We start from the raw sequence: 12348 nt of genomic DNA, 5'->3' as shown, positions 1-12348 counted from the left end.
TGCGCGGAAATTACTGTTTATATGTCTGGTCACTTATCAAACATTAACTCAACATCAGTCCCGGACAGAGAGACAGATGAAGTTATTGGGAAAGAGAAAAAAAAAGGTGGCAGTAAAGGTGCGGAAGAGGGGAGGGAGCAGCAGGTGAAGAGACAGATTAACAATAGACACGTTTATGACCCAAAGGAGTTGAGCCATTTCAGGATTAACCAAAGGTTAGGAGCTGTGGATGTGTCGACTGAGTCGAAACTTCTGTAGAAAGTCTGTAGAACAACATCTGAGAGGGCGCAACTGTTGTGTGTAGCTCGGAGAACTAAATATTTTTTTCTTAAATGGGCATGAACATTTCTTTCAGCAAAAACAAGCAAAAACAGCTTCATAGCTTTAAGACTCTTTAAGTAGGTTTTTCTGTGTAACGGTAAGATGGTTCTAATGAAGATCTGCTAATAAATACATCACTGAGGTAATTTATGATCTAAAGCGGCACACGGAAATCGCTGCAAGCTCTTTGTTTTACAAATGACTTTCCTCTGTTACCTTCTATCAGATAAGAGACGGCTCCAAGTAAGCAATAAAACCGAGCATAAAAGCAGCATCTTACAGTATTTGGATTACTGAATGCTTTTATATTGAACCTGGAGTTGGCAGCAGATCTGATGCAGTTACTGAAAACTCTTGGCAGGGCACTTACACGTAAGTGGGTTAATTGTTTTAAAAATCTGGCTATTAAAAAAAAAAAAAGGTTTGAAAATACACGTAGAGCAAAGGATCATTTTTTGACTCAAATTCCAGATCCTGTTTAAACTATTCCAGCATTTTCAGGTGTCTCTTTATGAAAGGGTTTTATTGATTATCTTAATTAAAAAGTGGAGAAATTACCTGAAGCTTTTGCATTAATCTCACTATTTCCTTCTCCATATTAAAATTGCGAAACACGGAAAACACTTGTTTCTGAAGAACACGTTTTCTGTGTTGCACATTTGGGAATGAGAGTGTGATTTGTAATAAATGTCATCAGTCATGATTTAACATCTAAGGGGGAAAAAAAATAATCCAAGCACTTCCTGGTTGACTATTTAGGAGGTTTCCATCTATATACACACACACATATATATATATATGTGTATATATATGTGTATATATATACATGCCTGCCGTTAAAGCCTTTTATGACTGAATGTATAACACTGTGTCTAGAATGAAAAGCTCAAAGGTTTGGTGATCACCGCTGAAAGCCGGCATTCACCATCATGTGACCAGATTAATATTTGACATAAAAAACAGGGAATGCCAATGAGGAGGAAAAAAAACAAAAAAAAATTGTGTACACTAAAACTGACTCCACACAATACAAGGCTTCATCATTCATGGAAATATTATGCAGATGAAATCATTCTGGGTGTAATGGTTCACCGCTCATTAAAGCTGCATTTAGGTTGCTTTTATGTTACCTATGTTCCACTTTAAGGAAACACTGTAAATACGTTATCTTATCAGCTACAGGATCCGCACGAGTCTAAGAGTTCCTCACGGTAATCATCCGTTTCACGTACTGATAAAATAATATATTAACTTGAAAGATCAGTTTTACATATTAAACGTGATAAGGATGAGGGCAAGGCTCCTTGTTGTGATTATAGGAAGCCTGCAGGGGCTTAAAACAGATCACTTACCATCGTGCAATGCTGCCTAATCAAATTTAGACGCATGACGGGAAATCAAATCTTTAATCCATATTCACCTCCCTAGTCCCATCCTTTGATTTCCAACATTTTGGAGCCGCTGTGATAATTTGCCCTTTAAACACACTAAAGATTTCCCCTTTAAATGCGGATTGTACGAATGAAAATTTTTGTTTCCACATAAAAAAATAAATAAACAAAAGAATAACACCATGGTGAGGGTTTTTTTACATAATTGTAACTCTTCTATGAATTCTACACTGCAGCTGTACCAGATTCACCAAATGTGACAAACGCAACCAATGTTACATGAATTTTATTGACAGACTTTTATTCTCTCCTCGTGCCTGCTGCAGATTAGACCGGTAGAAAGAAAAAAACAGATACGCATGCAGGCCTTGACTTTGATTTTCAGTCTCAAACTAAGCTGATCTCTGGGATTACACAACACCACAGTGATCATAGATTATTGACTGCCAGCTATCGAAGATATGGCTGCAGGTATTAGCCAACAGATAACCAGCTGCACTCACAACCAAAGTCCAGTAAGTTGCCCTTAAAAAAAAAAAAAAAAAAGTTATTTACACTTTCAAATGCCACAGACTTCCCTAAATGCTTGATGTAATCCACCAGCAGGACTGATGTGTTTGAGTTTAGGTCTAAAGCTTGAAAAGCGGACTCTTTTTGAAGCGCGCTCCTATTTAAAACATATGTTTAACCGGCTGCAAGTGAGACTGATGAGTGACGAGGAAGCGCTAACATCACTTTTAATCCGGACGCTGCGTCTCTCCATGGTGCTGAATCTGATCAGCGCTCAGAAAAACCTTCCGTTCTTCTCTATTAAAGTTAAAAAATAAATTCCCCCCTTGTTATTCTCTCTTTACAACATCTAGTTATGTGGAGGCTAAATTTAGAGGAAGGCACTGTGTTGGTTTTAGGGTTGTTTGTCCACGCCAGAGATCAATAGAGGAAAAACGACCGACCCAGTTACACAATGTCTGAGCTCAGACGCACATTCCTCATTTTCCAAGTCATTTGACCAGATGATACAAATATATTGCTCAAGAGACACAGACACACTTCTCCTTTTTTTTTTTTTTTTTTGTTTTTACTCTCACTTCTGCAGCTTCTTGTCTGGTTTGTAAATTTCGCATTTCGGGCACTTTCCTAATTAAGACACACGCCAATAAACAAGGGTTATTTAAGAGATTTATTTTAAGTTATTCTAAAATGATGTTGTGAGAGTTCAGTTTGCCCGGTAACAGAGGAGTTTCTGTGCTCCGTGTTGATGCTGTTCATTCTGTTCCAGGGGGATGTTTCGGGGACAGAGGACAGAGATCAGCCCTCACAGTTTAATGATTGTCACAGATCTCTGTTGACCAATCAGGAGAGCGGGCGCCTTGGGGGGGGGGGGGGGGGGGGGGGGGGTTCTAGCAGCTGCCCTAAAATATGTATCGATCGTCTGGACTCAGTGGTGCACCCCATCTGGGGAAGTCAGCTCAAAGTGGTAGCTTGTCGTTGCAAACAGGCGGATAAATAAAAAAAATTGCTGCATCTTTTGATTTGAAACCAGAAGAACATGAAGGCAGCCGTGGTTCTGCTCGGCCTCGGCCTCCTGTTGGACACCACCTTTGCTGCAGAAGGTAAAACGTACAGGTTCTCTCATTTTGTGGAGTTTTGGAATAGTGGAGAATTAGGTCACTTTAAATCTATTGTGTGTCTACTACTACTATGACTGAGGTCCATTGAGCAGCACCTGCTGCTCCACCTGCTCCTTGGGGGCCTCGTGCGGGCTCACTGCTCTTGGTTCGTACACATGCATGCGTCGAATGCAGAGAACAAGTTCTGCTTCTGTGTGCACATGGTCAATAAATATGGTTTACTTATAGTGGTGGAAAGTTCAAATATATTCTGTATATTTACTGAAGTTTTGTTACTCTGAGATCGTTTCTTTTACTTATCGTGCATTTCACTGTTGTGCATTGTTTGACTGCTACAGTTGTGACATCAGCTCAAAGAAAAATATAACTCTTTTCTGATTGTGACTTAAAAAAACAGACGTCTATGTCTTGGAGACATTTCAAACTTGGGAAAAAACATCTAATATTTCACCCCCTCCTCCAAAAAAAGAAAAAAAAAATGTTCAAAAGAAATACAATACGCTCATATTTATCTCATTTCAAACTGGAGTGACTGGACCTTCAAGCTGGGAACTATCGGAGTACTCATATTATTTTTTTTGTAACTTTAAAAGGACTGTTACCTTCTCCTTTCACCATTCTCTAACCAAACCCACTGTGTTTCCACAGAGTCGTGCCAGGGCCGCTGTGGCTCCTTCAGCTCCCAGAGCAAATGTCAGTGCGACTCCATGTGCGTGTACTACGCAAGCTGCTGCGGCGACTACTTCACGACCTGCCCCAGAAAGAGTCAGTGGAGCATTTCACCGGAGGGACCGTTCCGTTGCTGTTGAAATGTGGTTATGTGACAAACCTTTCTCCCTGTTTCTGCCCCTCAGTCACTCGAGGTGACACCTTCGCGGACGCGGATACCGTGACGGGAGCGACGACTCCGACCTACTACACGACTCTCATGCCAACTTCAAACACAGTTGCACCAGCCAAGCCCTCCTCTCCCCCGTTTGTCCCCAACAAAGACGACACGGAGGCCATAGAGCCTGACGCGGCGCCCTGCAGCGGTCAAGCTTTTGATGCCTTTCTGCAGCTGAAGAACGGGTCGGTGTACGCGTTCAGAGGTAAAACGGGACGCACTCTGCCTCCTGCTGTCCTCTGCTGTTGGTCCACTTTTCATATTATACAAAGGAATTTGATCATATTTTGATCATGGATTTCAGTTCCTCTACTAATGTTTGAAAAGGTTAACATGCATTCTCCGCATCATCACACTCAAATGCTCTCAAACGTTCCTCATTTGGTTTTGCATCCAGTAAAGAGGAAAGTAAAGTTGAATTCAAAGGCGAATCTCAATCTGAACAAGTCTGTTTAGCTTTAATTTGAAATTTTCCTCTTGTAGTGAATCCTGACACCAACACTTTTGTTTTTTAAATCTCCTAGGGGACTATTTTTTCGAGCTGGATGACAAGTCCGTACTTCCTGGTTACCCCAAACTCATCCAGGATGTGTGGGGAATCTCTGGGCCCATCAGCGCTGCGTTCACACGCATCAACTGCCAGGGAAAATCCTACATCTTCAAGGTAGCGGCTCCAGTCTTTCTACAGTCGGGGCATTTTCACCAGCTCTTTATGCCGAAATCCAACGACGTCAAAACATTTGACGATAAATGTTCCTAAAATTTATTTAATGAACTCCGTCTGTTCTTCTTCAGGGTAACAAGTACTGGAGGTTTGACGGCGATGTCCTGGATGAGGACTATCCACGGGACATTTCAGTCGGCTTTGAAGGCATACCAGAGGACATCGACGCCGCGTTTGCCGTGCCGGCGCCAAGTCACCGTGGCAAAGAGAAAGCCTACTTCTTCAAAGGTGTTTGTCCAGATATTGGGTATAATTTAAATACAATTTACTGTCCCACGTGACAATAGGTTTCTAATATTTTTGCATGTGAATTTCTAGGAGTTCATCTAATGATGTTTTTCACAGTAAGTGAGGTGCACAATAAGCAGGTTGTACCATATAGTTGCATTGATAGTATAGTAACTTTAGCCAAGCACATTATTTTGATGTGCATATTTTACTTCTTTTATAAATTATATTTCTATCCTAGTCCAGTTCTGAAGGAAATACTGTACTTTTCACTCCTCTGTGATGCACTCTAAGGCATTAAACCACCCAGAACTACATCAAATTTAAAGTCTTAAGTCATTATGCATCTTGCATAATTAGGACACTTAATTATTTTCATGCCTATATTCATACACCTTTATTTATGTAAATTTTTAAATGGTCTGACAGGGTATTTGTTGGTCTGGTCATTGAACCTTCTTCATCCAAAGGAAACGTATCTATGAGGAGAGAGAGAGAGGGAGAAAAGAGTTGAACAGAAGGAAAAGCATAGCTATCAACAATCAACAGGCAGGAACAGCTTTATTGTTTAAAAAAAATATCTTCTGAGAATCACAGAGTGTGTGTTTGTGTCTTTATCCAGGAGACAAATATTATCAGTATGAGTTCAAGCACCAACCTTCCCACGAGGCGTGTGTCCAGATAAGCGAGTCCTCGCCGTCCTTGCTCTTCACTCGGTACACGGGCGTCTACTGCGAGCAGACATGGGAGGACCTCTTCGCAGATCTCTTTGGAGGCCCCCGTACGACCCAGCTTACAAGACCTTGCTTCTAATCGCCTCTTAGAACTTATTTTCTATCTGCATTAAACTTTGTCCTCTCCCCTCTTCCAGGCAGCAGTCCCCACACGGGTCCCCATCTCATCACCAGGGACTGGCAGGGCATCAGGCCTCCGGTGGATGCCGCCATGGTGGGACGAGTCCACCTCAGTCCCCCGCCCACGCCAACCTCTCCTACGCTGACTACGAAGCGCAGACGTCGAAGGAAGAGGCCCAGCAAGAAGAGAGGACAGCGAAGGAGGCACAGCCGCTCTGTGTGGGATTACTTGTTCCTTGACGACTTGTACGATGACTTGTTTGACTTCACCGACTACAGCTACACCCTAGAGGAGCCCATCACACCGCAGTACCAGAGCGTCCCGGATCAAAATGTGTATTTCTTCAAGAAAGGTATGAAAACATACAAATGCTCAGAAAACAGAAATTTAAGCAAAAACAATCACGAGAATACAAAATATACATTTTGAACACCATTTGTTTCTCTTTGCGGTGGCAGATAAATACTACAGAGTGTCTCTGAAGACAAAACGTGTGGACGCTGCCTTCCCTCCTTACCCGCGATCCATTGCCAAATACTGGCTGGGCTGTGAGCAGGAAGAGATGCCTGATGCATCAAGGGCAGAGAAGAAGAAATAAGCCAGCTGACCCGCAGTCTGGAGACGGAGAAATGCACCTGTATGTTTTAAACAATACAGTATGAGCTTACTAACGAGAGCACATGTTACTTTTGTTGTTGCAGCATTTAGTACACGAACAATGCTTTTCCACTGCTTCCTTAGCTGAATATATCGAAACTGTGCATGGTTTAATGAACTTTAGATTTTAGTCTCGTTTGTTTTTTGGTTCGCTGTCCAAATATATACACACGTACAAGTAATGCATATAGTAGCTTTTTGCATATATAGTAACATTAACCACTGACCCTTGACTTAAACCAAGTTCTGACCTGAAGTCCATTAAAACGAGTCAATGTGTCCTCTCAAAATAAATAAATAAACATCTATTAAGCTCAAATTTGTTTTCACTTTAGAGGGAGGTAAGTAAACTTTCACGTACAGTACAACTGAGTTCAAGTAAGACTGAACACAGTTGTTGTGTCAGTCTGTCCAAGGGCGCCCTCTGCTGAAGTAAGAGACACCGCACACAGAAAATATACCCAAACTAATAAAATTAGTTTGGGTATATTTGGGTAAAATTCCTATTTTATGTTTTAGTTCAGTCTTTTACTTTTTTCTATTTCTCTTTTTCTTTTTTGCCTGTTTGAACTTTCAGTAGTTTTGACTGTATTTTTCTGTGTTTTAGATTTTTAGACTTTAAAACGTTTTATGATTTTTAGGAAATATCCTAAAAAGTTGTAGAATGTGTACAAGAAATTAAAACTATAATCTTAGAAAACCATATTGAATGCTAAACGTTATATCAACAAAACAAAACGAAAAAAAATACAAAAGGCACCGCTGGGATTCGAACCCAGGATCTCCTGTTTACTAGACAGGCGCTTTAACCAACTAAGCCACGGCGCCGGATGATGACGATTCGACAGAAGACTTTATGAATGAAACAAAGACCTGAGGTCTGAAATAATATTTCTTTTATTTGACGATATACTCTACAGTAGTTCTATACATTTCATAATAGCTCTATACAATACTATTCTGTGGCTAGTTACAATGTGACTTTAAATATGTTGTCTAACTTTACTACTCCAGTCCTTTTAGTCAGCTCAAAATATAATCAATCATAGCCGGAGAAATTTCTAAGTTCGACAGATTGAAGTCGCCCATCAGCTCCTGAAAGCACATGTCAGACAGATCATCCATGGACTCGTCGGTGCTGGAGAAGCCCTGGTGGTCCAGCTGACTCTGGACACTCTCCTTTGACTCAACATGTCCCGCAGATCCACAGCGGCTGCCCACTGGCTCGGATTCCTGTCCATCTCCGAGGAAAGCTTCAAAGTCCTCTGTTAGATCCCACTCACCGAGTCGTGGAAAAACGTCTTGGCAGTAATCGGCAAAGTCCGGGGCTTGGTAGTAAAGATCGCCGGGGACTTCTGCATGCCCATGCGGGGAGCAGGACGTATAGGGGTCAGGGGATGAAGGTACAGCCTGGCTGTCCAGGATGGACGAGAGCCTGGTGGACTGAGGCAAACTTGGAGCCGGGTAGCCCGGCGGAGATGGTATGGGAGTGGGAGTAAAAGAAGGAGCCAAGTGAAAGCTCAGTGGAGGGCTTGATGGTGCCGGGGAGGTGAACTCATGGTGGAGGTCTGGGGAGGTTTTGGGAGCTTCTCTGCCTGGTTTCTTGCTCTTGAAGAAGCGAGCGCGTCGATTTTGAAACCAAACCTGTTGGGAATAAATAACAAGGATTAGCCCATATTGTTCAGCAAAAACATTGATGACTTGCTATCAAAGTTACGCATAAGAAACACCCCACATACCTGAATTTTGGACTCTGGTAGTGCAGTTAGGGATGCAAGAGCTTCTTTCATTTTAATGTCCGGGTACTGGGTGACAGAGAAGGCCCTCTCCAGCTGGCTCAGCTGCGCTTTGGTGAAGGTCGTGCGCTTCCGGCGCCGTTGGGTCTCCGAGCGGGTCCTTTGAGGTGCATCGGGGTGCACTGCACGGAGAGGACAAATGTTTTAGAATTAAATACATTGTATAATTAAAGTATTTTTTGGCTCTAAAATAGAGTTCAACCAAACTGAGTACGGAAACTACTTCAATATGAGTTGATTCACACCTGGCGCCGCCTAAAATGAAGTTATCCTTGACTAAATTATGCAAACTTAACTTTATACCGAGGATTTTAAGCAGCCAGTATAACAATATCTGATGCCTCTTATACACGTATACACACATAGTAATATCGTGCATCCACTCACCTCTGCTGGAGTCCTGTGCGTAATCGTCGTTGTTGTTCATATCCATGCACGTAGCGGGCCAGTAATGTCCGGAGTAAAATGAGATCATATCGGGAACACTGCCGCCAGTAAAATCCAACCCGTGTGCCATCCTTTGCTTCAGAGCTCAAACACAAATCCAACGACAGTATCCTTCCTTGAGTGTGTCCCAGGTGAGTCTCAGTGACACTGTGACCATGCAGGGCACCACAGGTTTTTTATACTTTGCTTGACAGACACAATAAAAAAACGACCCCCCATGCGCCCCTCCCGCTTGCACACCTCCGTGGATATTGTCAGGCCTTACAAACGCGTGCCTTTGATGTAGTGCACACCTATTAATGGCTGTCCGGCTAATAGGTGTCTGTTTGATCCCAGATGAGCCATTAACGCGCCCATTAGCCTGGACTTGCTCTAAACATGTCCTCTGGTAGCAGAATCTAAAATTATTTATTGTAAAATTATTTATTTTAAAAGTAATTCATGATTTGTTGGAAATTGTTACCGTGAAAACGTAAATTTTTCAATCTAAAGGTCTCTATTTGCCTGCTGGAGGAGGATTGTCTGCAAATTTCTACTTGTTGCTGAGACTTTTATTCATTTATAGCGCTCAAAATACTCAAAGGAAATGATCACATCTGTATTGAGGTGAGTAACAAGGCGGGTAAAGCAACCATTAGGTTTTTTGGCACTTCAGTCTGCAACACATCCTCTCCTCTGCAGCCCGCTGCCTCCTGGTGCGCGAAGGAAAAAAGAAAAACAGTGACAGTGTATTGCAGGTACCGGCGGAGTGTGAGGCTTCAGTCATCTGTAATGTGCGGAGGTGACAAATCTGGCTACTTTCTCTTCTTCCTGGTCGCTCGCGTTTCCACAGATCGAGACATCAAAACACGGGTCCAATGCACAAGCACTTCCCAGGCTAGTGCCAGACTCAACCGTTATGGCGCCATTAAAACTAGATCTAAACGTGTATTATATTACATTTTGCTGTTATATGTTATTACAGATGAACATCATCCGTCTCATACATTTTGTCTGCAACATCAATGCTCCGTCAGAGTCACATGATGCAGAAAGTGAAGACGCTGATGTTGAATGATTGCCTCAAAGTAGCGGTGAAGTATTGCGCATTGACTCCGCGAACAATGAGCCTGAAGGTCTTAACTCAAACTCCCGCTGGCCGTCACATGACTTACATTGTGACAGTATCGATACTGTGGCCTGTGGATGGGCAGTCGAAACCGTGTCACATGGTCACAACTACCAGAACCCCGCGACCCCTCTGACCCACGACATCCAAACACAAACACGGAGAAAATATTTTTATAGCAGAAGTGATTCTGTCATGTTTACAGCGTGTGGTGCATTATTTTTGGACATATTGGTGCATTTTATTTGACCTAGTTTGTTTTGTTTGTTTGTTTGTTTTTTATATAAGTGTATAAAACCCTGTCTGGAAAGACTCCACTAGGTGGCAGCATTAGACATTTAACAATGTTTTATAACCATTTATCTTAATCTAGTCCTGCTCCTGACGTCCTGGTGCAGTTTGCCTGATGGCAGCAGTTCAAAGAGTTTATTGAGAAGGAGTCTCGGACGATATCCTACCGTGCTCTGTTTGCGCGTCGGCTCTGAAAGAGTTCTTGAGCAGGAGGCAGCGAGCCGCTCATGCAGGAGGGATGTGTGCTCAAGTTTAGACTTTCTGAACTCAACAGTCGTCTCCTTGTCTCTGCACCAGCCCTCGAGATGTTTAACCTCCTTACTGTACATTTCTTCCTTATTTCCATGGATGACTCCCACCACCCTGTACACTCTGGACTGGACGTTACTTTCTTTATTCATATATCAATTTGTACAAACTCAGTCAGTGAAAAAATACGATTTCTCTGCTATGTATAGGCATGTTATTTAATGTGCATAATAATCGCAAAAGCACACGCTGTGAGCTTGAAATGTCTTGCTAAAGGACACTTCAGCACGTGTTCAGGGATCAAACTGCTAACCTTCTGGTTCGTGGACAACCATCTCAGTTCCATCTGTCTTTCCTAAAGTTTGCCACTCATATATGTGCTAGAGGAAAATCTTTTTCATGCATCTCTTTACCAAACACATTATTTGACTTTTAAAGACTTTTCGTCACACGTGTTTCTGGCTCGTCACCTCATGTGACTCCAGTCTGTGGTTCTTGCCCTCTCCATGAAAAGCACACAATACGCAAACTGTCCTCTTTCCTCTGCGTGTGTGTGTGTGAACGCGCCGGTTTATCCCTCACAAACTCAGGTGTGCACACAGAGCAGGTCTACTGTGTCCACACGCTTCAGGATTCACACTCGGGTGTGAATGACGCTCTCACTCACCTACATCCTCGCTCCTCCGTCCACAATACACAAACAGCGCCCCGTTTGATGTGGGAACTCACATTTCCCATTTCCTGTCAGCCCTGAGAGATTTTCGGGCCTAATCCATGTGAAGCATGGCTGAGGTGGGGAGGGTTACCCCTCGCCTGCGTCCAGTGCTCCAACAGCTTTCCTGGACCTGAGAAGTAGCAGCAGTGTGTGAGTCCACCTTGGCACTGGATAAAAGAACAGCAGGGGAAGCAGGGGACATGATTTGGTGCAGGTATAGTTACAAAATAAACAGGTATTCCAGCTCAGACGGAAAGGGAAGTGAAATATTCTTACCACTGCTGCTAACGGCGCAGCAATCCAGCAGGTCAGTGTGACTTCAGCTTGACTTTGGATGAAAGTGATGAGAGCAGGAATGTGTGGCAGAAAGTCCACAAAGAAGATAACTGTGGTTTTGACTGCACAAAATTTCACCTGAAGTCAAACAAACAAAAAAACAAAAAAAAAAACTTGTGAAATGTAGAGTTTATAATGTACTCTGTACAAGTTTAACCTGTCATTACTCAAGCAAACGCTGTAACATTCAAAAGTAAATATGTTTAATAGCCCCGAGCAGAAGGTGACATCCTAAGAATGTCTTGTATTCTTTGCCAGCAAAGTAAAACTCAAAGAAAAAGTTGAAAATGCTTTAATTTGAGGAAAAAATTAACACTTTTGCTGTTGTTGCAGGAACATTTACTTTAAAAGTTCACCAATTCTCATAAAATAAAAAACAAATTATTCTTATTCTTATTGTCAAGTTTTGGGTTTACAACATAACCTAAATTTAACTCAAATTACTTTACTTGGGCAATTTAAAAAAAAAAAAAAAAAAAGCTGTGTGTATTTGTGTGTTCGTATAATGATCCACTATGAGATACATGCTAGGATAAACATGCTGTGGTGTGGTAATGGTCACTATGTCCAGAATTTGTCATTATTAAAGAATAAATAAAGCTCTCTGTGTCACTGGACATCGTTTTTGAACAAAAATATTTGCAAGATTTCATGAAAACTAGCATGTGTCACTGAATGACACGGAATCACACAGTTTTGAGATTTAAAACTGC

At 42.2% G+C, this 12348-nt stretch overlaps 2 protein-coding genes and 1 non-coding gene across 3 annotated transcripts; 1 reads left to right on the top strand and 2 right to left on the bottom strand.

The window, feature by feature from the left end:
• Nucleotides 1-3145: 3145 nt before the first annotated feature.
• vtnb (vitronectin b) lies at nucleotides 3146-7012 on the top strand. The gene is made up of 8 exons (XM_047607880.1): nucleotides 3146-3325; nucleotides 3992-4108; nucleotides 4198-4434; nucleotides 4754-4893; nucleotides 5025-5181; nucleotides 5804-5962; nucleotides 6053-6388; nucleotides 6495-7012. Exons 1-8 carry the CDS (start codon nucleotides 3262-3264, stop codon nucleotides 6632-6634), a joined length of 1350 nt encoding a protein of 449 aa, XP_047463836.1. The 5' UTR covers nucleotides 3146-3261; the 3' UTR covers nucleotides 6635-7012.
• Nucleotides 7013-7447: 435 nt separating this feature from the next.
• On the bottom strand, nucleotides 7448-7521 carry trnat-agu. Its single transcript has one exon. It is a non-coding gene; the product is annotated as a tRNA-Thr (tRNA).
• Nucleotides 7522-7646: 125 nt separating this feature from the next.
• Nucleotides 7647-9130, bottom strand: LOC125021428 (homeobox protein OTX2-like). The gene is made up of 3 exons (XM_047607499.1): nucleotides 8877-9130; nucleotides 8433-8611; nucleotides 7647-8337 (listed from the first exon to the last, which is right to left on the bottom strand). Exons 1-3 carry the CDS (start codon nucleotides 9004-9006, stop codon nucleotides 7717-7719), a joined length of 930 nt encoding a protein of 309 aa, XP_047463455.1. The 5' UTR covers nucleotides 9007-9130; the 3' UTR covers nucleotides 7647-7716.
• Between the last annotated feature and the right edge of the window lie 3218 nt (nucleotides 9131-12348).

This window comes from Mugil cephalus, chromosome 15 (assembly GCF_022458985.1).
Source record: "Mugil cephalus isolate CIBA_MC_2020 chromosome 15, CIBA_Mcephalus_1.1, whole genome shotgun sequence".
In the NCBI taxonomy this organism is placed as follows: Eukaryota; Metazoa; Chordata; class Actinopteri; order Mugiliformes; family Mugilidae; genus Mugil; species Mugil cephalus.
The sequence above is the reverse complement of the archived record's forward strand: the minus strand, read 5'-3'. Positions and strand labels throughout refer to the sequence as shown.

Excerpts from the sequence above, each read along its gene's own strand:
- vtnb (XM_047607880.1), top strand. The coding sequence starts at position 3,262 with ATGAAGGCAGCCGTGGTTCTGCTCGGCCTCGGCCTCCTGTTGGACACC. Across the intron at positions 5,182-5,803 it reads GAAAGCCTACTTCTTCAAAG|GAGACAAATATTATCAGTAT; the intron begins GTGTTTGTCCAG and ends GTCTTTATCCAG. Across the intron at positions 6,389-6,494 it reads TGTGTATTTCTTCAAGAAAG|ATAAATACTACAGAGTGTCT; the intron begins GTATGAAAACAT and ends TTGCGGTGGCAG.
- LOC125021428 (XM_047607499.1), bottom strand. The coding sequence starts at position 9,006 with ATGGCACACGGGTTGGATTTTACTGGCGGCAGTGTTCCCGATATGATC. Across the intron at positions 8,612-8,876 it reads CGCACAGGACTCCAGCAGAG|TGCACCCCGATGCACCTCAA; the intron begins GTGAGTGGATGC and ends CTCTCCGTGCAG. Across the intron at positions 8,338-8,432 it reads TACCAGAGTCCAAAATTCAG|GTTTGGTTTCAAAATCGACG; the intron begins GTATGTGGGGTG and ends TATTCCCAACAG.